Source organism: Oncorhynchus masou, chromosome 29 (assembly GCF_036934945.1).
Source record: "Oncorhynchus masou masou isolate Uvic2021 chromosome 29, UVic_Omas_1.1, whole genome shotgun sequence".
Lineage (NCBI taxonomy): Eukaryota > Metazoa > Chordata > Actinopteri > Salmoniformes > Salmonidae > Oncorhynchus > Oncorhynchus masou.
Window position 1 is genome coordinate 60,877,757 of NC_088240.1, and position 25,905 is coordinate 60,903,661.

General features: G+C 43.0%; 1 protein-coding gene across 2 annotated transcripts in view; it reads right to left on the reverse strand.

Annotated features, from left to right (window-relative positions):
• LOC135520159 (protein Aster-A-like) overlaps positions 1–25,625 on the reverse strand; it is a 35,438-nt gene extending 9,813 nt beyond the window's left edge. The window contains exons 1-11 of one of the 2 annotated variants that reach the window (XM_064945515.1): positions 17,364–17,648; positions 14,348–14,558; positions 12,449–12,469; positions 9,949–10,033; positions 9,701–9,804; positions 9,322–9,417; positions 4,725–4,805; positions 4,022–4,140; positions 3,371–3,680; positions 2,651–2,807; positions 1,622–1,768 (exon numbers count right to left, since the gene is read on the reverse strand). In XM_064945515.1, coding sequence (XP_064801587.1) covers positions 1,622–1,768; positions 2,651–2,807; positions 3,371–3,680; positions 4,022–4,140; positions 4,725–4,805; positions 9,322–9,417; positions 9,701–9,804; positions 9,949–10,033; positions 12,449–12,469; positions 14,348–14,558; positions 17,364–17,599 — 1,567 coding nt within the window. In that variant the 5' untranslated portion in view covers positions 17,600–17,648. Of the gene's footprint in view, positions 1–1,621; positions 1,769–2,650; positions 2,808–3,370; positions 3,681–4,021; positions 4,141–4,724; positions 4,806–9,321; positions 9,418–9,700; positions 9,805–9,948; positions 10,034–12,448; positions 12,470–14,347; positions 14,559–17,363; positions 17,649–25,013 lie in introns of those variants that run through there. The other variant, XM_064945516.1, reaches the window with a different exon arrangement.
• Positions 25,626–25,905: the final 280 nt, after the last annotated feature.

Sequence of the window (25,905 nt, forward strand, 5' to 3'; positions counted from 1 at the left end):
CACAAGGTTTTCACACACTGTTGCTGGTATTTTGGCCCATTCCCCCATGCAGATCTCCTCTAGAGCAGTGATGTTTTGGGGCTGTTGCTGGGCAACACGGACTTTCAACTTCCTCCAAAGATTTTCTATGGGGTTGAGATCTGGAGACTGGCTAGGCCACTCCAGGACCTTGAAATGCTTCTTACGAAGCCACTCCTTCGTTGCCCGGGCGGTGTGTTTGGGATCATTGTCACGCTGAAAGACCCAGCCACGTTTCATCTTCAATGCCTTTGCTGATGGAAGGAGGTTTTCACTCAAATTGTCACGATACATGGACCCATTCATTCTTTCCTTTACACGGATCAGTCATCCTGGTCCCTTTGCAGAAAAACAGCCCCAAAGCATGATGTTTCCACCCCCATGCTTCACAGTAGGTATGGTGATGCCATTCAGTATTATTTGTCCTCCAAACACGACGAGTTGAGTTTTTACCAAAAAGTTATATTTTGGTTTCATCTGACCATATGACATTCTCCCAAACTTCTTCTGGATCATCCAAATCCTTTCTAGCAAACTTCAGATGGGCCTGGACATGTACTGGCTTAAGCAGTGGGACACGTCTGGCACGGCAGGATTTGAGTCCCTGGCGGCGTAGTGTGTTACTGATGGTAGGCTTTGTTACTTTGGTCCCAGCTCTCTGCAGGTCATTCACTAGGTCCCTCTGTGTGGTTCTGGGATTTTTGCTCACCGTTCTTATGATAATTTTGACCCCACGGGGTGAGATCTTGCGTGGAGCCCCAGATCGAGGGAGATTATCAGTGGTCTTGTATGTCTTCCATTTCCTAATAATTGCTCCCACAGTTGATTTCTTCAAACCAAGCTGCTCACCTATTGCAGATTCAGTCTTCCCAGCCTGGTGCAGGTCTACAATTTTGTTTCTGGTGTCCTTTGACAGCTCTTTGGTCTTGGCCATAGTGGAGTTTGGAGTGTGACTGTTTGAGGTTGTGGACAGGTGTCTTTCATACTGATAACAAGTTCAAACAGGTGCCTGTAATACAGGTAACGGGTGGAGGACAGAGGAGTCTTTTAAAGAAGAAGTTACAGGTCTGTGAGAGCCAAAAATCTTGCTTGTTTGTAGGTGACCAAATACTTATTATCCACCATAATTTGCAAATAAATTCATTAAAAATCCTACAATGTGATTTTCTGGATTTTTTCCCCCTCATTTTGTCTGTCATGGTTGAAATGTAACTATGATGAAAATTACAGGCCTCTCATCTTTGGGAGAACTTGCACAATTGGTGGCTGACTAAATACTTTTTTGCCCCACTGTATCCATGTTTCTAGGCAGTTAATCACTAGTACTGGGAAACAGTGGTGTGTACTGGAATGTACTCTACGAACAATATTTATACTTTAAGAGATTTAAGGAGATATTTGGAAAGGTAATGAAAACAGAATGAGCAGAGAGGGATCAAGAGGAAGAAAAATGAGAGCGTTGCCAATGCCAACCACGTGTAAGATCAACAAAGTGTGTGTGTGTGTGTGTGTGTGTGCGCGTGTATGTGAAGAGCAGGTGCGCTAGTGCACACATGGGTGCGTGTGCTTCCAAAGCGTGTGCGCGCACTTGCGCTGTACGGACCTGTGAAGTGGCGCTGGGAGAAGAGATGCTGGATGAAGTGTGTGTCTGCGGAGAAGAGCAGGTCGTGCAGCTTGTCCACGCTCATGCGCACCACCATGTTGATGTGCAGCCGGCCAGCCAGGTCCGCACAGAACGACTCCACCTCGTCTGGACGGGGACAGAGTTACACACCAGTCACAACTATAGTAACGCACCCGTTAGCAGAGATACCACAGTTGCGATCGTCTATCATCAGAATTTCTATGATATTTAAAAACAATTTGTTTGTATATATCCCCCAGGATTTGTCGCAACTGAATAGCCAAATGGGGCTGGCTTTTCCAGTGTCAGATAAAATGGCCTTTTTCACGTGGATCAAGTTAAATATAAAAACATCAGCGATAACGGAGGGATAATGTGCTTTTTGTTGACGGGACACAGTTTAACACCATTCTGTTTGAGCAGAAGAGAAGTGTAAGAGTCCTCACTTTAGGTTGCTAGTAAAGTAACACTAGTTCAGTTTAGACTTCTGGAACGTGAACGTTGCACTTTAAAATCGGTCAAATCACAGTCACTAAAACATCCTTATTTTCAGAAAAGTGAATGCAGACGTCTCAAGTTTCTCTGGAGTTTTTCTTTTAATGCAGCAAGTCACAGTCTGTTCTCAGGAGAGTCAATGACTAATGTAATGTAGGTCCTACTAGACTACTAGTATGGGATCAATAGGAAGGGTGTGTATGCAGCAGTTCCATCTGGCTCTCTTCTGCATCTGCATGGATCGGAGAAGAAAGGAGAGCTGAAAGCAGCAGGGTGGAAATCGCTTTCACCTGTCCCGTTGTTTCAGATTAGTGGGAATGAAGGAAAGGAGATGAGGAGAGAAAACCACCTTACAGTTTGTTAGAATTTGACCTCTGTAAAAAGTGTCTACAATCCCATCTTTCCCTCTCAAATCTCCCATGTCTGCATCAGATGAAAATTTATTTTCTATGTTTGCCGAAATGTAAAATGTTTTCACATGAAACTATGCTCCAGTGGGCTCCAGGAACTCACCCTCTTCCTGTGTGTCTGAGGAGTTGCTGGGGTCGGTGGGCAGCTCGTCGTCGTTGGTGAGCTGGTCCAATGAGGAGAGGTTTCCCAGGCTGGTGGCAGACAGGGGCACCATATGATTGGCCGACTCCAACAAGCTGTCCCCGCCCTCCTCCACATACTAGGAAATGGCATGTGAGGGGAGAGAAAGGGGTAGTTAGTTCCCACCCGCCGTGAGGTCATTAAGGCAGTGAGGTCATTAAGGCAGAAACACACACACGACTGATGAGCCTTAGCGGACAGATATGACCTCAAAGCATCTACTCTGCCCGGGTCAGACAACAACACTGGCTCTTTTAGGCATAGCATGGGATGCGTCCCAAATAACACCCTATTCCCTATATAGTGCACAACCTTTGACCAGGGTCATGGTACCCTATTCCCTGTAGTACACTATAAAGGGAAGAGGGTGCAATTTGGAAAACACCCATTAGCATTACATCCGAGACGGATGGCCTTTTAGAGCCAACAAGCGACTCTTTGATCTACTAGGGTATGACTGGGGTATATTTATCCTATCAAGATAAACAATGGAACAGTCATAATTATAAACCATCTCTATAGCCAGTTCAAAGTTAAACCCCCCTAACTAATGATGCCCTTAGCTTAGGGTGAAACGTATCCAAACGTTGTCTAATGAATATGACCCTGTAGTTCCCTGGCATGAAATCAAACAAAACTCACGAAAGAGGCAGCAGCCGAGGTGGGGGCGGACAAGGATGCGATGTGTGTTGAGTGTGTGGTGGAGGGCAGGGAGATCTGGGAGCTGGGCGGGCTGGGGTCCGGGGGGTCCAGGGAGGTTCTGCCGGGGATGTCTATGGGCAGACAGGTGGATGAGGAGGGGGGAGATGAGCCCAGACCACCACTGGCTAGGAAGGGGCCACTGGGGAACAAGGCTGCCATGGAGGAGGGGGGCGAGCTACCCAGAGAAGCTATGGCCCCCAAGGAGCTGAGGTCCAACAGGTCAGAGACAGAGACTGACTCATCCACTGGCCTGAGATGTGGGAGGTTGGAAGGAGAGGTTGAATGATAGAGACAGAAAGAGAGAGACAGAGAGAGATGAAGGGGACAGAAAAGGGGCAGTATGGGGGGGTGGGGGGGATTAGACAGAATGAAGGAAGACAGGAGAAAAAGGAGGAAGAACAGCATGATTAAAAATTCACAATCACAGTAGTGGCTTTTAATTGAAGGGATCGATAATCCAGAGGAGTTGAAGTTCATCAAAGTTAATGGACGACAGTTCTAATTTAATGGACAATGCCCAAACAAAATGGTCGCACGCGCGCACGTCAACAGAATCTCTCTCTCACACACACAGCGAACATGTACACTCACAGTAGACCGTTAATGTGCTCGCCGGTGGGGGAGACATAGTCATCGTCTTCACTGGTGAGGCCCAGCTCAGTGCCGTAACACTGATGGACGATGTGCCACAGCTCCTTTGGGGACAGAGGCTGAGAGGAAACAGACATTAACCTTCTCAATGTCTCACTAACTTCTTGGAATTTCCTCGTGTAGGACATTAAAACGTCAATCAGTAATTCAATCAATCAGTAACCGATAGTTTTGTTCAGTGTTAGATGTATTTTGGGTCCTGTTACATTTTGTTATGTTATATTTCATCACTGAATAGTCATATTATCCGATAAACAGTGTTCAGCTGTGCTAACATAATTGCAAAAGGGTTTTCTAATGATCAATTAGCCTTTTAAAATGATAAACTTGGATTAGCTAACACAACGTGCCATTGGAACACAGGAGTGATGGTTGTTGATAATGGGCCTCTGTACGACTATGTAGATATTCCATTAAAATAAAATCAGCTGTTTCCAGCTACAATAGTCATTTACAACATTAACAATGGCTACACTGTATTTCTGATCAATTTGATGTTATTTTAAATGGACAAAAAACACGCTTTTCTTTCAAAAACAAGGACATTTCTAAGTGACCCCAAACTTTTGAACAGTAGTGTATTCCCAATTAATTTCAAACTGGCAGGAGTGTGAGAGCTGGAGTTGGGAGAGGAGGTGGGTACCTTGTCCATCAGTGCGTTCTGCCACAGTCTGAAAATCATCATGTAGCTGCGATCCCTAGCCCCGAAAGACGTGAAGAAGTGCTGGATGAAACGACCGAGAGAGAGCAAGCACAGAGGAAAACAAATTGAGTGAATGATGGAATGACGGCTAGTGGTCATTGCTATTGATTCGGCTTTGGCTTGTCAAAAACCACGACAGAAATAGCCTATTTTGCCATGATAAAAGATATTTGTCAAGCATTGGGAGCATCTAAGCCAGTGGTTCTCAACTGGTTTTGCCTGGGGACCCAAATTTGACAGTGACAATTGAGACAAGACCCAATATTATGGACTGTTGATGATTCCATTTTGTAATGTTATATTGCAGCTTCCTTCTTGGGCAGGCTTCACTTACTAAATAGACTCTGTCTCAATTGTGGTAGTAAAGAAAGTCATTACACAGCCATATTAACTGATAAAACATGTACCAATTGAAGAGAATAAGACATTTTAATTAAGCGACCAGTTCAGGAGTTGGGTGTAATAAATTATCACACAGAACACGACATCATAAACAAACAGTCTAATAATGTTAAACGAACAGTAACACATACCAGTGTTTACGATAAAAAACAAATCATTAGGAATTCTTAATCAATTACAAATGTCAATAGTTTCACAACCTTGACATTTTATTTTAAAGGTGTACATTTTTAACTAGATCCAATAAAAGGTCATATGAATGTCAGAATTAATTAACATAGGTTCATGAGTTATTGTTCACTGTGTGTGTCCTATCAGTGGGAAAGCTGGGGGCGTTTAGTTTGATACGTTTATGTATTATTGAAGTCTGGGGTGCTGGTTGACAGGGCAACTCGGAGGTCATGCTGGTTGTCCAGTTTGTTTCTGCTTTGAGTTTGTTTTCAGCACTGCCATCGCAGAGAAGCCACTTTCACACAGATAGGTAGTGCTGAACGGCAGCATGATTCTGGTTGCATGACAGGCGAGAGCAGGATATTCTCCCACGACGCTGCACCAGAACTGTGGCAGTGTCATTTCCGGGAAGCGCATGCTCAGTCCGTGATCAAATGACAGCTCCACCAGCTGATCCTCTTCGTTGCTTGGCAACGCCTCCCATCACCACTTGAAAGGGGTCCCGTATCCAGTCGTCTTGTCTCCTGCTCTCCTCCGGGAAGTAGTCGCAAAACTTTCCCTGCAGCTTGACAAGATGCTGTCTAATGTTTTTTTTTTCAGTGTGTCGCCGTGCGCTTTGTTGATCAGATTATGAATCTCTAAATCAGCATTAGGAAACATGTCAATACTCCCGTTAGAAACATGATTTGCCCAAATGGTAAGCTTCATCTTGAAGGCATCCATTTCATCCCTCTGTACAAATCGATTGTGCCCCCTCCATTGCATTGACACATTGAGAGAATTCAAACGATCACAAATATCCACCAGGTAGGCAACCTGTGCGAGTCATTCCGCACAATCGAAATGTTCGGCCAGAGGTGACTTCTTTTCCGAAGGAAACGCAGCAATCTCCGCTCGAAGCTCATAAAAGCGACCCAACACTTTACCCCTGGAAAGCCAGCAGACCTCTGCACGATAAAGCACCTGCTGGTACTCGCTCCTCATATCCCCACAGAAGGCCTGGAAACACCTGCTTTTCGTGGAACTCTTTTTGATATAGTTGACACACTTGACCACATCCTGAAGAGTGGCGTGGAGCTCAGGCACCATGTCCTTCGCTACCAATGCCTAGGAAGCAGTGGTTCCACGTCGCACTTTGTGCTCTCTCCAGGATCCGCTTTACTACCCCGGAGTGCTTTCCCATCATGGCAGCTGCCTCATTGTGTTAAAGACAGGCTTTGCAGTGTTGGTGGTGGAAAAATCAGCACTTATTATCCCAGACGTGTCTGACATGGACCATTAGAATCGCATGGTGAGCTACATCTGTAGATTCATCAAGCTGCTGTGTGTAATGGCCATTTGCACTGATGTGCTCTGATGTCCTCAGACATGTCCTGGATTCTCCTCATGGTGTCATTGGATAATGGTGTGGTTTTACATTTGTTGGCGGCTGACTATCCCAAGATTTCAGTTCACATATCAATCGCAGCAGGGAGTATGAGATCCTCAGCGCTGGTGTGGGATTTTTGCACTTAGCAATGCGCTGGGCCACAAGGTATGATGCGAAGTGCCTTTTCTTCAATGAATCTTGTGAGGCCTCCAGATATTGACATTTTACTCTTTTTAAGTCAGCTGTCTTATCTTTGTGTCTTGGATGCTTGGTGTCCAGATCCCTTTTCATTGGAGTGGTTTCATGCTGTCGTTAGCTAACAGCTCATTGCATAGGACGCACTGCGTCCACACTCACTGTCTTATATGTAAAACCATATTTGACAAACTCGGGGTCGTATTTTCTCCTCTCAACAGGGACCGGATTGTCTGCCTTATTGTTGACATTGGAAGCAGCTTTAGATGAAGAGGGAGCTGCACGTTTTAAAAACTTAAACGACAGTTAACTATCCACATGTGCAACGCCTGTAGAACACAACTGCGTAGTTAGCTGTCAGAAGATCTGATTGAACGTGTCACATTTAAAATAAAATAGTGTTGCGGAATTACATTTATATTGGATTAGTGTGTTGAGAAATCTCTCATTTCATTGGATCAGTGTGTGTGTTTGGGGCAAGAACGTTATTGTATTGGTCAGTGAAAACCCGAACGTAGCTAGCCATTTCACCACTGCGATCGCACGGCATGTGTAAATTCAGCAACAGTAAGCGCTGCAGCGGTATCCTTTCAAAGTAAACTTCCCACGACGTCGCCCCCCTAGTTGACAATCACTGATCTAAACAATATATATACACACACATACTGTCTACTAGAGGTCGACAGATTAATCGGAATGGCCGATTTAATTAAACCCAATTTAAAGTTTTCATAACAATTGGAAATCGGTATTTTTGGACACCGATTTGGCTGATCTTTTGTTTTTTTAACACTTTTATTTAACAAAGCAAGTCAGTTAAGAACATATTCTTATTATCAATGACAGCCTAGGAATAGTTCGGGGGCAGAACGACAGATTTTTACCTTGTCAGCTCGGGGATTCAATCTTGCAACCTACAGTTAACTAGTCCAACGCTCAAACCACCTGCCTCTCATTGCACTCCACGAGAAGGCTGCCTGTTACGCGAATGCAGTAAGAAGCCAAGGTAAGTTGCTAGCTAGCATTAAGCTTATCTTATAAAAAACAATCATAATCACTAGTTAACTACACATGGTTGATGATATTACTAGTTTATCTAGCGTGTCTTGCGTTGCATATAATCGATGAGGTGGCATTCGCGGAAAAAGGACTGTCGTTGCTCCAACGTGTACCTAACCATAAACACCAATGCCTTTCTTAAAATCAATACACAGAAGTATATATTTTTAAACCTGCATATTTTGCTAAAAGAAATCCAGTTTAGCAGGCAATATTAACCAGGTGAAATTGTGTCACTTCTCTTGCGTTCTTTGCACGCAGAGTCAGGGTATATGCGAAAATAATAAACGTTTTGTTTTCGAAATTATAGTTTCCGGATTCTACCATATTAATGACCAAAGGCTCGTATTTCTGTGTGTTATTATGTTATAATTAAGTCTATAATTTGATATTTGATCGAGCAGTCTGACTGAGTGGCGGTAGGCAGCAGTAGGCTCGTAAGCATTCATTCAAACTGCACTTTCGTGTGTTTTGCCAGCAGCTCTTCGCTGTGCTTCAAGCATTGAGCTGTTTATGACTTAAAGCCTATCAACTCCCGAGATTAGACTGGTGTAACCGATGTGAAGTGGTTAGCTAGTTAGCCGGGTGCGTGCTAATAGCGTTTCAAACGTCACTCGCTCTGAGACTTGGAGTGGTTGTTCCCCTTGCTCTGCATGGGTAACGCTGCTTCGAGGGTGGCTGTTGTCAATGTGTTCCTGGTTCGAGCCCAGGGAGGAGCGAGGAGAGGGACGGAAGCTATACTGTTACACTGGCAATACTAAAGTGCATATAAGAACATCCAATAGTCAAAGGTATATGGAATACATATGGTATAGAGAGAAATAGTCCTATAAATAACTACAACCTAAAACCTCTTACCTTGGAAAATTAAAGTCTCATGTTAAAAGGAACTACCAGATTTCATATGTTCTCATGTTCTGAGCAAGGAACTGAAACGTTAGCTTTCTTACATTGCACATATTGCACTTTTACTTTCTTCTCCAACACTTTGTTTTTGCATTATTTAAACCAAATTGAACATGCTTCATTATTTATTTGATTTTCATTGATGTATTATATTACGTTAAAATAAGTGTTCATTCAGTAATTGTTGTATTTGTCATTATTACATATAGTTTTTTAAAAATTGTCTGTTTAATCGGTATTGGCTTTTTTTGGTCCTCCAATAATCGGTATCGGTATTGAAAAATCATAATCGGTCGACCTCTACTGTCTACAACAATCTATAATAAAAGTTATTTTCCTTTACATGTCATTGATACACCTGTTACCTACTGTTCTTCCACTACTCTGAACCGCCATAGTAGGCTGTGTGACTGAATATCGAGCCCCTTGGCTCACCTTGTCGTGGTCAGTGCTGATCTGAATGGCGTTGGGGATGACCTTGGCAGTCTTCTCCTTGGTCAGGGTGGTCACATCTTTCAGCAGGATTGTGATCTGAACAGAACAGGAGGGTTAGTGTTTGTGTGTGGGGGGGTTTGTTCTATCCTCATGGGGGCCTAAAATTCCCCAAAGGATAGTAAAACTTGGAAAATTCCACATCTCCATGAGGATGAAGGCTATTTAAAGCTCAGATGTTAGGTTTAGGGTTGCAATTAGGGTAAGGAGTTAAATTTAGGGTTTGGGTTTAGAAAAATAGGATTTTTATTGGGACTCAAATTTAGCTCCTGACGAAGATAGAAGAACAAAACGTGTGTGTGTGTGTGTGTCTATAACTTACAGTGGTTTCCCAGCGGAAGATATTGCTATAGAAGCAGAGCCAGTTCTCTGACAGATAGAGTCTCCCCTGGAGTAGGATGTCTTTCTGCAGCGCACATGAGTAGTCTGGGGAGGAGAGGAACAGGAGGTTGGAGGAGAGACATCAGGCTGACAAAGCAACAGTGTCGGCCCTTCACTTCCAGAGTGTCAGCACAGAGATGCAATCTCGCACACAAAGTACGTGTGTGTGTGTACGTGTGTGCCACTCACCCACTATGAGGCGTTCCGTGTCTGGCAGCTTCTTGAAGAGTTTACGGAAATCCTCATTGCGCTGTTTATAAGTGGGACTGAGAACCTGAGAGAGAAAGATTACTTTGTTGCTGTTCTATGCTTTATCAAATATGATCTTGCAGAACCAGTCGTGTCTATGAATATTGTATATACAGTGGGGAGAACAAATATTTGATAACCTGCAAAATCGGCAGTGTTTCCTACTTACAAAGCATGTAGAGGTCTTTAATTTTTATCATAGGTACACTTCAACTGCGAGAGACAGAATCTAAAACAAAAATCCAGAAAATCACATTATATGATTTTTAAGTAATTCATTTGCATTTATTGCAGGACATAAGTATTTGATCACCTACCAACCAGTAAGAATTCCGGCTCTCACAGACCTGTTAGTTTTTCTTTAAGAATCCCTTCTGTTCTCCACTCATTACCTGTATTAACTGCACCTGTTTGAACTCGTTGCCTGTATAAAAGACACCTGTCCACACACTCAATCAAACAGACTCCAACCTCTCCACAATGGTCAAGACCAGTGAGCTGTGTAAGGACATCAGGGTTAAAATTGTAGACCTGCATAAGGCTGGGATGGGATATAGGACAATAGGCAAGCAGCTTGGTGAGAAGGCAACAACTGTTGGCGCAATTATTGGAGAATGGAAGAAGTTCACGATGACGGTCAATCACCCTTGATCTGGGGCTCCATGCAAGATCTCACCTCGTGGGGCATCAATGATCATGAGGAAGGTGAGGGATCAGCCCAGAACTACACGGCAGGACCTGGTCAATGACCTGAAGAGAGCTGGGACCACAGTCTCAAAGAAAACCTTTAGTAACACACTACGCCGTCATGGATTAAAATCCTGCAGCACACGCAAGGTCCCCCTGCTCAAGCCAGCGCATGTCCAGGCCCGTCTGAAGTTTGCCAATGGCCATCTGGATGATCCAGAGGAGGAATGGGAGAAGGTCATGTGGTCTGATGAGACAAAAATAGAACTTTTTGGTCTAAACTCCACTCGCCGTGTTTGGAGGAAGAAGAAGGATGAGTACAACCCCAAGAGCACCATCCCAACCGTGAAGCATGGAGGTGGAAACATCATTCTTTGGGGATGCTTTTCTGCAAAGGGGACAGGACGACTGCACCGTATTGAGGGGAGGATGGATGGGGCCATGTATCGCAAGATCTTGGCCAACAACCTCCTTCCCTCAGTAAAAGCATTGAAGATGGGTCTTGGCTGGGTCTTCCAGCATGACAACGACACCAAACACACAGCCAGGGCAACTAAGGAGCAGCTCCATAAGAAGCATCTCAAGGTCCTGGAGTGGCCTAGCCAGTCTCCAGACCTGAACCCAATAGAAAATCTTTGGAGGGAGCTGAAAGTCCGTATTGCCCAGCGACAGCCCCGAACCCTGAAGGATCTGGAGGTCTGTATGGAGGAGTGGGCCAAAATCCCTGCTGCAGTGTGTGCAAACCTGGTCAAGAACTACAGGAAACGCATGATCTCTGTAATTGCAAACAAATGTTTCTGTACCAAATATTAAGTTCTTCTTTTCTGATGTATCAAATACTTATGTCATGCAATAAAATTACTTAAAAATCATACAATGTGATTTTCTGGAATTTTGATTCCGTCTCTCACAGTTGAAGTGTACCTATAATAAAAATTACAGACCTCTACATGCTTTGTAAGTAGGAAAACCTGCAAAGTCGGCAGTGTATCAAATACTTGTTCTCCCCACTGTACATTGTTACTGTCCAAATACTTTTGGAACTCAATGTGTTGTTTTGGCTCTGTACTCCAGCACTTTGGATTTGAAATCATACAGTGACTAAGGTTAAAATGTAGACTGTCAGCTTTAATTTGAGGGTGTCTTCATCCATATCGGGTGAACAAAAAAAACAAACATTTGAAAATAGTCCCCCCCCTTATTTTAGGGAACCAAACGTATTTGGACAAATTCACTAATAGGTTCATTAAAGTAGTCAAAAGTGCAGTATTGGTTCCCATATTCCTAGCACGCAATAACTACATCAAGCTTGTGACTCACAACAAGACTGCTGACAATCTGCACTTTAACCTCCTAGTCAGTCATTGTATCATTTCAAAATTATGAGCCAAAACACCAAAAAATGTGTCACTGTCCAAATACCTTTGGACCCCACTGTACATCTACCATGTGAGATTACATCAGATACTATGTCCCTGAGGTAAAACCGACAGACTGAGAAGGTAAATGAGAAGAACACTAAGGTGAATGAACAGTTAAATCAGCTAAAGTTCAAAGCTTAGTGAAATGGTTAAATGAGGGGGTGGCAATTTAACAAACCGTTTTTGGCATCGATTGGTGCCATTTCACTGTAAAGTGCTATTTCATACTGTACTGTGCACTCCAACTAGGAAACACTGTAGCTACCGTCAGCAGAATAAAGTGCACTGGAGTGTGAGCCCTTAATGAACAGTTCCTTAAAGTGTATACTTACATTGTACCAGCTCTGCATTTTCTGCAAGGGAAAGAAAGAACAGCACACAATCAGTGATGAACAGCATCCAAAAGGCACCTCCATCCTTAAACAGTAAATGTAGAGTCTTATCTATTTTGACATTCATGTAGTTGGGGAATAGGTTAAAATGGGACACTGCGGAAAAACTAGCCATTAGGCCAGTACGACGTTCCTTGATGTTCTGGTCATTTATCAAGCTTGCTGTGTGTGTTTCTATCATCTCTGACTGTTATGTGTGTAAAAAGGTCTAATGCAGCTGTTTTTATCTTAACATTAAATAATTTCTGTGTAAAAATGAAGTACCTTACTGTGATTAAAAACAATCAAAATGGTCAAAATAAACAAAATAGCTTCTTAGCAAAAAGCTTTTCCTTAAGCAAGATTTTTGCTAAGAATGTCTGGGAGTGGGGAAGGAAAAACTGAAAACGAGCTGTTATTGTTAGGTTTGGAACACCATCCCACCAAATAAGGTTGAAATGCCAGATGGTATTTTCAAACAGCTCTTACACTAAAATGATATTATCATCATTTTCTAAATGTCACAATATTTTTCCAAAACTCGTGTTTTTGACTGCACTGGGCCTTTAACGTTTGGCTTGGAGCCCATGATTCATGCATTGACAATCTGCCCACAGTCAATCTATTCCAAATCCATTTAACACTGGCCGTGTCCAAAATCTGGCTCGTCTACTACTTAAGGCGTGTGCCTGCTTCCCAGCCGAAACAGTTCGCAAGAGTTCCTGCATATATTATGACAACATTCTGTGACGTTTTTGTTAGTTTTGGAATTCATGAGTTATTTTTCGGGGGACTTCGTCTGGTCGGGCACACAACATTTTTTCTGAAGGCAAGGCGAAATTCGGATCCCAAGTCTACGCCCTTTCGCCGGTGATTGGTCAACAGTAGGGATTCTTCAATAAAGTCAGTCATTCAATGACATTTGGTGCACATTTTTTTCATTAAGAAATACTGCACCAAACATTTTAGTTAGACGTCAAAGTGTGCGACAGATCTCCTCTGCAAAGAGTAAAAATTAATGACAGATTTCTTGAGTTATTTTAGATGAATTCAGACTATTTTGAGGAAGTTTATACTGGCTATGGTGTGTCAAAATGGACAAACAGTACTATTGCAGCTTTTTCTAGTTTTTCCAGCAAGCACCCTTGTTCGGTTTGACGAGTTCCGCTAGGCGCCAGCCGAACTGAAGCATGCTGACGCCATTACTTAAACTGTGTACTAATCGTACCACATACTATATAGAACATACTGATTTGTGAAAACAAAATGCAGTAAGCAACAAATATCAGCATACAAGGCATCCTACGGAGAATGTATAATCTAATGGCAATTGCTTTTACTCCCTTCATTCATTCAATTTTGGTACAGAGCGTCCCATCAGCTGCTGTTGTCACACACGTGGGGTCTCGAAAGACTATTCTCTTCCACGCGTGTTCAGCGAATTCTATTTGATTAAATGTCGAAATGAGTATGACATCCTGACATTTAAAGCACCACATTTCACATACTATTAAAAAAGTAACTTTTTTCACCTACCCAAAATGGCTACTATTTACAACACAAGTATGGATATTCTCACACGACCAATGACTACTGACTGCCTGGCTGTGTCCCCGTGTTGTCATGTGTGTCCTTATCTCTACAATTAAGCAGGGCTGTGTTCAGCAGGGCACATCGTTGTGGAACGTTCAGATAGAAATATAGTATAGAAATACACAAATGCCTCTGACATGTAGACAAAGGTATCACGTCATGACATTTCTATCTGCAACACGCCACCTCCTTTTCCTACTGAATATGGCCCCGGTATATTGTTGACATAACAAAATGAGAGAGTGGCATGAGACAGGGCACCCTTACCTTGGCATTGCGGCTGAAATGGCGCGAGGCGATTGGGTAAGCGGAGGCGGAGAGCATGGGGCTGTCCGAACCCCTCCTTTCCCCGCTGCGCTCCCCCGGGCCACCCTCCGCGTCGCTGGTCCTGCTTCCACCCCCACCACTAACCCCCAGCACCCGGCGGCGCAGAGAGGGGGAGCTGCCAGGGGTGCTGCGCGGAGAGTTACTGGCAGTACTGAAGAGAGAGACAGAAGAGGAGAGATTAGTGGTAGGCTAAGGGAAAGAGTACAGACATTCATATTTATGTCATCCTCAAGATTTCACAGTGGCCAAAGATGTAAGTAGTTAAGGCCATCTGGCCATGCTGGAAAGGATGGAAGTACTGTGCTTTTGTATTTAGCTAAAAACACACTAAATCAACAACCACTAACTCTAACCTTTCTCCCAACTGATTGGTGGCGATTAGAGCGGTCAGACACTGTCCATTCCTATATAGCCTAGATATACTACCTGTGGCAGTGCAGTGGTATGAACCTTGTGGATCCTTCCTCTACCATCAACATAAATGGAAAAAAAGCACTGCTTGGTAATAGTACATTAGGTCGGGGCTGTTTCTCAATTGATCTTAATTCCAAGGCACTGGAGCAAGAATGAATATGCCTACATGAGAAACGCATTAGGGCAGAAAATATTCAATGGAGATTTTTATTAAGAGCACTTTTATCAAGTTAGCATGGTTGTGTAAGCATACTACACACCTGTTGTCGTCCCTCTAGTGAAAGCAGACATTCTGAACTCAAAAACAAGGTCAAACCTATATTGCTGTCATAATATGTGCATCTCATGTTCAGAGTTCAGGTCATGGCCCCGTAAAAATGGTTATATTGATGCCATCATAAACGTTTCCATGGTTGCAGCCTTGCGCTTCATTTGCAGTTCGGTGAAAACTTCTGTTTTGACTCTCAGAAACATATCGTACTAACGAGCTATTAACACACAAAAACAAACAGTCGCTTTCAACAGACACTGTGGTCTACTTGTGTGAGCTCATTTGATAATTTTGTTCATCTCGAACAGTAACTCATACCCCACACACAGACACTGAGTAATCACTCCACTGTATACAGCCACAAGCATTTATACACTACCATCAACCTCTAAATCAAATTGGTCACCCCTTCCTCTCTCTCTCTCTCTTCCGGCACCTTCTGTTTCTCTTTTCCCCTTCTCCCTTCCCTTTCCTCAGCCCTGTCCTCCAGCTCTTCTCTCATTACTGCCAAAGTGCATTGAAACCACACTGGTCCAATTGCCGGTTGTCATGGTGACCAGGGGGTGGGGGAGCGACTAGGGGTTAATATCAGCATTATCGCCAAGGTAACAACCCCCTTGTGAAGAAGAAACCCAATAGTAGCTGTGATTCTGAATAATGAAATCATAGGAATGAGCCAACACTTGGGGTGATGCCTGCTCAAAAGCACTTTATCCATGTACAGTAGTTTCCGGAAACTCGGTCCTGGGGCCCACCCTGGGTGCACATTTTGGTTTTTGCCCTAGCACTACACAGCTAATTCAAATAACCACATCATCGAGCGTTGATTATTTGACTCTGCAGTACAGTACAGGTGGGTGAGGATTCAGTAACGTCATTGCAACTAAATTGTGTGCACAGTCAAGTACAGTAGAACTAACTATATCCGCATACAGGCCTACCCACCTACTCTAATAGGCTTGTTGTTGTGTTCAGTCTGGGACAGTGTCCCATAGAGATCCTATTAAATTACTAGAGGAGATATGTAATTGAACACAAAGTTCCAGCATGGAAAATGGCAGCCATATTGGTCAGGGAGAATTCCAAACCAGTCTAATTGGAATTAATTGCAGTAGAGGTATAATCCTAATTTTCCTTATGCAGGAAAATAAAAAGGTATGTGATATCAGAAATTGTGTGAGAATTATTGTCAATCTAAAATATTGTCATATAATTATAGTTTAAAAGTTGTATGCACATTTTTGGTATAAATTGCCTATAAAATATATACAAACAGACCATAAATGTAGAAATGTGTGTTTTCCTGGGAAGCTGAGAGTGCTATTATATGATACAATATCAGTAGGCCGACTTGTTACATTTACAACTTGTCTAAATCCTATCATCAACTGATTTCAGACCGTGTATGGCTGTGGATTGATTGCATTGTGTGAATGGGATGTTACAATATTGGCAGTTGACTTGACAAATGAACGGAATCATTCCTCTAAAAAAAGCTGACTGGCTGGCAAGATGACATACAGTGCAGATCAACTCTTCAAATTCCTTATTTTAAATAATATCTTATCACAGAAATGGCAAGCCATGGTTGACTCAACTCCCTGACCAAAATGGTTTAAGTTTATCCTATCATAAAGAAGGTTCATGTCCTTTCTAGTATTCTAATTATATGGGGTGTGACCCTTCAAAATGTCACTGGTGTGACCAAACCGGACAGTATCGTGCTCGTGTCAATCTGTCAGTGAGTTTACAAACTAAATCACACATCATGCAATGTAGAGATGCAAACGACTGTCAAATATTGCACATATTTTGTTTTGAGCCGTTTTTAGAAAATGACTTTCATCCAAGCACAGCCTACTGTACGCTAGCACCATTCATATCGCCTGTCAGACAACGTAAACAACGACATGGTTAGAATGTAACTCCGTGAAATCGCACTGTCTAGGGAAGTATGAGTTATACAAGCACAATAACAGATGCTGTCAGAAATTAGCCAAATTAGGTCGCGGATTTCAGACTGCAATAGACGCACAAGTACAGCAGACCCGGGTGCCCGAAATGGCCATTCGAATCAAACGACGTTCATTTCCTTTCTACCAGCCCATCATTCAATAGGCAATCACTGACCCTCCCAGTTTCCAAACCACATGGATACGAGTGTAGCCTATACCTTTATGAAATGCATTTCAATAAGAGGACAAACAGGCGAAATATTTCCATTTGGAGGGCAGACAACTCCATTACGTAAATAATCATTTTGCCACTTACTCCAACATGTCATGAGGTGTTTTAAATTTGGACGTGATGTCCACACGCTGCTTCATAGTATCTGTATCACTAGGGCACCGGTCCTGTGTGCACTGCGCCGAGCCAGCCGACGCTACACTGTCCATCCCGATGTCTGTTTTGTCGGATATAAAAACGCACAGGGGTCCCCGAATAGAAACGAGCACTTCATGTGCGACCTGTTTCACTTCCCCATCACCAACATCCTTCCCTCGCATCCAGGCAGGTAGCGCGACCTCAACCAGTCTCCTATTCCGTGTCTGGGAAAACTAGCGTTGACAAGCTGCGCCCATAAGTAATCCGTATTGAACACACAAGCAGCAGAGAGAGGGGGAGGTGGAGGCACAAGAGAGGCCATGCACGGATGTACAGTAGCAGTGCACTCTTAGAAAAAAAAATAACTAGGTGCCATCTAGAACCTAAAAGGGTTCTTCAGAGAACCCTTTTAGGTATAACTATTTTGGTTTTATGTAGAACCCTTCCCACAGAGGATTCTACATGGAACCCAAAAGAGTTTTACCTGGACAGCCAAAGAACCCCTTTGGCAACCTTTTTTTCCTAAGAGTGTAGAGTTGAACTGGGAGATTCAAATAAAATAGGTTTTTAGAGGACTTATTTATTATTGTTATTTTAAAATCAATAAAGACAGTACTGGGAAAGGTTATGAAAGAGAAAATGCAGACATGAATTAGGGCCAGTTGTAGACAGATTATATATAGGCCTAACATGGTGTAATAAAATATCACAGCCGTTTGCTAACATGGTTTATCACACTGACTGTAATTATCCCGCACTAAACAGTGCTGCCTGCAGTGTCCACCTGACCGAAGCCCACCCAGTCGTTCAACCCACAATCGCTCTGTCCATCTCTGGATTAGAGACCCACTGAGTAGGATACATCATAATCCATGCTGTGCAGATCCCCCCTTCTCTTGCTTGCTCCCTCCCTCTCTCTTAATCTGCTTTTCTGAGGTACAGGAGTGCCTACTGTAATCTCTTCCATTCACAGGGCAGGCGGGGGTGAAGAAGGGAGCAAGAGAAAGAACATGTTTAGACAGAGAGAGAAAAATAAAGAGTGGAGGGGGCAAAGAAGAATCTGGTCCCTAGCACATTCAACAGAAAGTCACTTATTACCAAAGAGCAGTGGTTGCACAACGTCAGTGGGGAGAGATCAATGTTCTTTGGGCTAATTAGTTGAGTGGTGTTTTAGGCCTGTGCTCAGCACATTTTCAGGTGAGGCCCCGTTCCAAACTATCTAGCAGAATAAATGTCTGAGGCAGCCTTCTGCTGAGTGGGAGACCTGAACCAAAACTCAATTAGTCAAAGTTAATCCAAACATAAATATGATGAACTGGGGGCAACGCCTCAAACATAGGCTACAGAGAGACAATGGCTTGGCCTGTAGACAATTGATCTGCAGTTGTTTTTGTGTGTCAGTGGATTATCAAATGGGATTATGTGGCCAGCAGAGAGGTGAATTGGAGGGGGGGGGGGGCAACGCCAATTACTCAATTAGATATCTGTCTGCCAAGCAGGTCAGGCCTAAACAGACAGGGAGGACATGTATCAGCTAGTAGTGTTCCCTTCACCTCAGTTTACTTGCAGACTGGGGTTAAGTTATGTTTGACGACTTGTTCATAAAAAAACAGCCCAAGGGTAAAGAACATATGCCTAACCTACTTTTTAAATGTGATGCTTTTAGTTATTCAGCATCAAGTGTGCATTCAACAGTGGTGGAGCTGGAGAAAATATGAACCCCTCCCCCACGCACCATATTACTGTCATCCATCCTCTGTTACCTAACAGATTATGGAGGAATGTTACAAATCATGTTTGTCTTACATTAACACTTTGTTAAACCGCCAAAGGAAGTGCAATCTTTAAGATGTTTACTGATTTCATGACTGGTGTTGAGACCTGATAGCCTAACACAGAACTGTTGGCTATTTACTAGGCCATTTACTAGCCTTATATTGGAAGATGTTGCCGCGCCGTCACTCAGACTATCGCCACAATTCTGCTACTGCTTAGACAGTTGTGCAGTCAGTGTTGCGCAAGTGACTAAGGTATGATCACCACGGAAAAGTGCTTTTAAACCACTGAGGAATCCAACTTGGTCTCTGATAGATAAAACACACAACACAGCTGTCCCCAACCAACAAAGTGTTGGAGTCAGCCAAAGGAGCCTATTGACTATGAAGCCTCTCTGAGGTTTAAGGTATAGGTAATATCACATTAGGATAAATATTAGCCTTAGTCTACTAACTACCAAGTCTCTACAATAGAATGACTGGGAGATGTGGCTACACAGCATCTTGTAGGAACATGCCTCGCATAACATATCTCGCATTTCTCCACGTCAGACTGTTTCGCACACGAGTTGTTGGCCTCTGATTCAAATCAACTGCCGCCCCCACTAAACACCCCAGAATACTTGACTGTATTAAAAAACTCATTATTTGCATTAGAATCCTCCCATGTTCTTCCAATGCAAATCGTTATTCAGATCCCCATGGAAATCAGCCGTCTGTTGAGACCACCACAGCTGACACGCAGAAGTCATTAGCCTAACCATAACTAAAACGCCTTCATTGGCCTGAATCATCCGTTCCCGTCAGGGTGTGGCTGTCAAATGGTCAATGATTCTCATCTACACTGTGGTTTATTTCATGCAACAGGACAAAAACAATGGTAACCAAAGACATGAAATGAACTGGCTAGTGTTTTAATGATATAAGAATACTGTGCCTCATTGTATTAATGTGTCCAGGCTAAATGGGAATGAGCCCAAATAGTCTCAGGCCTAATAATTTCACGTGTCCTCTCAAACATCAGAGACGACCGGCTAGTGTTACAAAACACCGGAATGAAACAGAAAATGCCTGGATTTCACAACAACTTGATCAATGAAGTGTTGATGACAAGATGACTTTATCATTCATAGCCATGGCCTTTTCTGTTTTATATATGAATACCACCAGCACTCCCATTTCCCATTGTATTACCTGACTGATGCTCTGACTGCATCTAGAAAAGGATTCACTCAGAACCTAATGTATTGTCAAACAGTGGTATATAATTTGACAATGGAAACATTCAGATAACAACAGGAGTAGGAGATATGCATAGATCAGTATGAGGTGTGTACTGTAGATAAACAAAGCCCTTGCTTTTAGATGATGCATGTAGCCTAAACAAACAACACTCGTGTGTTTGCAGTGAACGGGTGTTGTTCATACTAACAATAGGGGTGCACTGTTTTCATTTAGGCCTGCACACTTGCATTTTATTTTTTCCTATAGTGCACTGTAACATTTCGGGTTTCAGTCTTACGAACTCCCAACTGTAAATCCTTCATTTTTAAAACTAGAATCCTTAGTTGCTACATCAATTTTTTAAACTTAATTTCTGAATGAATGATTCAATGATCAATGAAATCATTGATTAAGCATTGAATTAATTATATATAGCCATTGATTCTTGACGATGACAATTTAATGAGCTTAGTTCATCTGGCGTACCACATTTCTTTATACTGTAAACAATGTAAAAGCAAAAACTATTATTTTGACAGCATTGATGGTCAGTCCTTATATCCATAGCACGGTCTATGAATTTAAAAGTGGTTACATTTATCCAGGCTCATCCCTTAGCTTTTTACCAAAATAGAGGCGGGGTGACCGCTTTGTTATTGTTTCAACTAATTAATATAGATTTAACCACCTTACATAGAAAATACAGGCAGTATCATTAAGGAGCTTTAAAATAATGTCAGAGGTCTATCTAAGTAATGTGTTTCATAAAAAAAATTTAAAAAACTGGGTCAATAAAACTGGTTGGTAAATGAACAGGACAAGGGCACAGCTGTTCATTTGGAGCGGAGAGAGGAACACCCTCTGCCTGCCTGGATGGCCCTTTAACAGGTTCGCCGAGGACACTGCTGGCAATGCAGCACCCCCTCCCATTGGACGGAGGTGACATCATCAGACAAAGCGTGGGCTCCTATTGGCTGGCGGTGATGTCATGCATTCTAAGCAGGATGAGCGGTGCACACAAACCTACCTCCCTGCTCCTTGTGACTGAAGTAGAGGTCTCTTTCTCTCGCTCGCTCTCAGCTACAACAGATAGACCTCTCGTTTTACCTAACATTTCATTTAGCCTACTCTCTTTTCAGCCTCATGCCTTTGTCTTCATATGCTTATTTCTCTCCCTCAAAATGTTACAATTTCTCTAGAATATAATTAAAGATGCAGGCTTACTTCAATTATGGCAAGGTAGAACCTTTAATATTGTGACATGGGCTAATGGTTTTGTTCTCTGAAATACTATAAGAGCATGATGAACATGTTCATCTGCCTGCCTGATCAAATCAAACTGTGATATAACCCAGCTTGGAGTTCACCAGGACTTTAACAGCATAATCTGCCCTCTGTGGTTTTAGTGCTTAACCAATAAGCCCGGTCTGCTGTGCCTTTTCCAAATAGTTGGCTTGTGGTGTGCCATTACAGAAAACTCCACTCCAGTCGCTGTCAAACAACAGTGACATCTTTTATCTGTGACAACATAGTCTCCTCATCTTATCTAATGTAATATCAGTGAAGTATGTAGCATGTGAATGATCATTTAGCCTAATGCTTAGACATAAAATGCACTAAGTGCCTTAAGTTACAGTTTCCTGATTCAGTACATGACAAGGCCATGAACCAAAGTCCTGCAGCTAGCAGATAACTGAGCCCATCCCTAGATGGGAGGACCTTGAGGGGGTTCTGAAGTGAGTCTGCAGGGAACCTGAGGCCTCTGGCTGCCTGCCTGCCTGTCCTAGAGAGGAGAGAGATAGAGACCAGAGCACTGACCTGCAGCTGTCCCCGTCAGACTCCCTGCTGAGCAGACTCCTAAGGGACCAGCGTGAACGCCGGCCGGGAGACGAGCTACGTGACCAGGAGGTGTGAGACGACGGGGGTAGCAAGAGGTCCAAGGAAGGGCTCAGGACCGCGTCCTCCACGTGGGGTGGCAAGAGGGGTGAAGGGAGAAGTGAGGGGCTTCTTTGAGCAGCACTCCCCTTCAACCTCCCCTCCTCCTCAGTGCCGTCCCACCGGGGTTTGAGTGACTTCTCTTGTTCTCCATCGCTCCTCTTCTTGGTCCAGGCTCTGCTCCGGGGGGGGCGGGAGCACCGGTGGCGGCGGGGAGGCCGGGGGCTGGGAGAGCGAGACCAGGCATCGGTGTCTGAGGACGGGGGGAGGATGTTCAGCGTGGGGATGGGGACGAGCTGCGCCATGGAGCCGCTGGTGGCCGTTGGTGGCACAGAAGCTCAGAGCTTCTTCAGACCAATTGTTTTACTTCAAAACACCCAGATGAATGATGCAGACACAAGTCAGGATGTTGAGGAAGTCGGTCTGAGATCCGATCACAGCTTTTTGGTACAAATCAATTGTGGTCTGGTCCTAGACCAGCTTAGCTAACATTTGTGAATGTACCTCATGTTTCCAGTGACATCCAGATGGTGCAGTATGAAAGATCCCATTATGGAAGGCAGGTTTTATTCTCCATGGTAATGTATGGCATGACACTAGGTTACAGCCGTTTAGCTTCACCCGCTAATTTTAGTCAATAATGTTGCAACCAGGGTGGGGCCCTCATTTAATTTAATACAATGCAGTCTTCTCTTTTCCAACTCTCCACCTCATGCTCTGTGCGTAGGGTTTCTTTGCATCTTTTTGTCAGTCTGTAGTTTTGTTCCTCACTTCCTCCTCTTCTTCTGCAACTCTCCCTCTGTCCGATGTCCCCGTCTCTCCTTCGATGCGCCTGCTCTCCCTTTTACCTTGAGCCAAGTTCACAGGGCATGCAGTTTCACAGTTGAACTTGCAGTGAGAGAGATAACGATCTATGTCCGGCTGTAGCAGGGGGCTGAGAAGAGAGACTGTAGTATTGGCTAACAGTCTAATTCTCCCTTAATAAACAGAAAAAAACTAACATGGTAGAAAATCAGTTTTCTGGACAAAAGATGATCCCAGTTACTTTGATACATGTTGATATCTATTTCTATTGGTTTTGTGATCTGACCTCAAATGGTATCAGGAAGTACAGCATGACACAGATGGCTTGTGAATTATTGATCATCAGAGAGACAGATCGATGGAAGTTATGTATTCCGTGTCCAATATCAGTGGTGTCTGAATGCTTTTGATGCATTGTTTGGTTGGAAATTGCTGTTAGACAGATTTTGCAGGTTTGCTCCCTTCTGGTATTAAGTCAGTAAAAGTGATTATAGCGCGCACTTGGGAGTCAAATGGAGAGATTATTGCTATTCAAGCACTTTTTAAAAACAAAAAACATATACAATACGTACAACAATCCTTTATCCCATCTCCAAGATCAGCTCAAACACCCCAACATGTCAACATCTCCCCTCCTTCAAACCTCATGGTCCAGCTCAACCACATGAACATCCCCTCTTTTCATTCTTAAAGCTGCAATATGTAACTTTTTGGGCGACCAGACAAAAATCACATAGGATGTCTAAGAGACGGTAGATCTGTTCTGTGTGTGCTATTTCTATGCTTCCCGTTTTACTTTCGGTTTTGTATACCAGCTTCAAAACAGCTGAAAATACAACATTTTTGATAATGGAAAAAAAATATTTCACAGAGGTTTAGATGGTACAATGATTCTCTACACCATAAATTGTTTGTTTTGTCACAAACTGAAATGAGACAACCTGGAAATGGTGGAGCGATTTTAATCGACATAGCCAAATCAACTATCTCAGCCAGTCAGTCATGGCCAGCACTGATGATGCCGAACATACATACATTATGTATGTCTGACAATATAATGTATGTATGTATATGTATATATATATATATATATATAGCTGATTTGATATATATATATATATATATATATATATATATATATATATATAGCTGATTTTGACCAATTCAATGCAGGCACCTGTTGCCCCACAGTGTATTTGCTCATCTGTTTGCACAAGATAAATCTTGGCATGCTCTTGTTTGCTCAGAGTAATCAATGGTAATACTCGTGTGACCCTCTCCATCTTTACTTCATACACAGCCATATCTTGTAAACTAGCAATAAACACACCAGAGATTTAGGTGGGCATTAAACAATCAACAGAAAGGACTTCCCCAAATCATGCTTCCGTAGGTGCAATACTAACGTGGCTCCAGTCTTAAAAGTCATGATGACACAAATTCACGGATAAAATAGGATCGTGGCATTGATGACAACAAATCTGTTCAGGCAGGGCCAATAAGTTACTGGGTAACAGTTGGGTTGCTAATATTCACAACTTCAAACGGGTTTCAATACAGTAACGGTATCCAGTCTGTATTCAATACAGTCTGTCTAGTTAGCCAACTAGTCTTTGGTCGGTACAATAAAAATACATTAGTATTGTAACTAGTTAGCTAAAATTAGCCTAGCTAACTGGCTTGCTAAGCTTTCATTATCTTCAGAGCCTCTGAGGAAGTTGCCAACAACGTGCTTCTACATTTGATTTGCTTGTTGTTTGGGGGTTTAGGCATCTGCTGATGCAAAAGGGGCTTTGTAAATACATTTGATTGATTGCACAACACATTTTAAACGGTTAACCGTTGCATTCAGTCCTACCTCCCATTTGATGAATTTCCCCCATTTCGATTATCTTGCTCGGCTTCGAAGACAAGCCGAGCGACAGTGCGAGGAGCGATATTAAAATCCACTTTTTCACAGGATCCCATTAGCAGCATCCTTTTGAGAAGTAAAACCCTCCACTCCTGCTGCCAACACAGCAGGCAGCTCGCCGACAAGAGACCTGACTGACAAGGTAGCTAACGTTAGTTAGCTAACCAAACTTCCTGGCTAAATATACACGTAGCTAGCTACTGGTGGAACATAGAAGCACCCAGTGTATCGTTTATTCTGACATTTGCCTAGTTGAAGCGAGCTAACTGTTGGCTAGCTAACAACAACAACACCCTTAAAACTAGTTAAACTAACGCCGTCGCAAGCTAGCTAGCTAGCTAAACACCGGGTAACGCGGTTCGTTGTCTGCTAGCTGATGGTCTGACGTTAACTGGCTTGCGAACGCTACCTTCATTGCTTTCTGGTATTTCTTGTGCTTTTATCTTGTTGGCTTAAACATCGATAATGAGTCTTATATGGGAAACTTTAATGTTTCCCATTTTTCTGTCAAGCACTTAAGTTGTTGGCTAAATAACTTCTGCAAGACAGAAATCGATCGAACCCGAAAAACGGAATCTCAACAGAGCCAAACAAAAACTTTGAAGAGGGGGGCATCAACAGTCATATATATTGGTATATTTCCTGACTACTTCTACAATGTAACATTATGTTCCGAAGCAACACATATCTAACTTTGGGTTTATGTTTCTCTAAATGCTTTAAAATATTGCTAAAATTGTTACATAATACCTTTTAAATATAACCCAAACCTCAAAACTTGTGGTACAGTCTGGTTATAAGAACGCTGGAGGACAAATAACGGGTTCTCAAGATGATG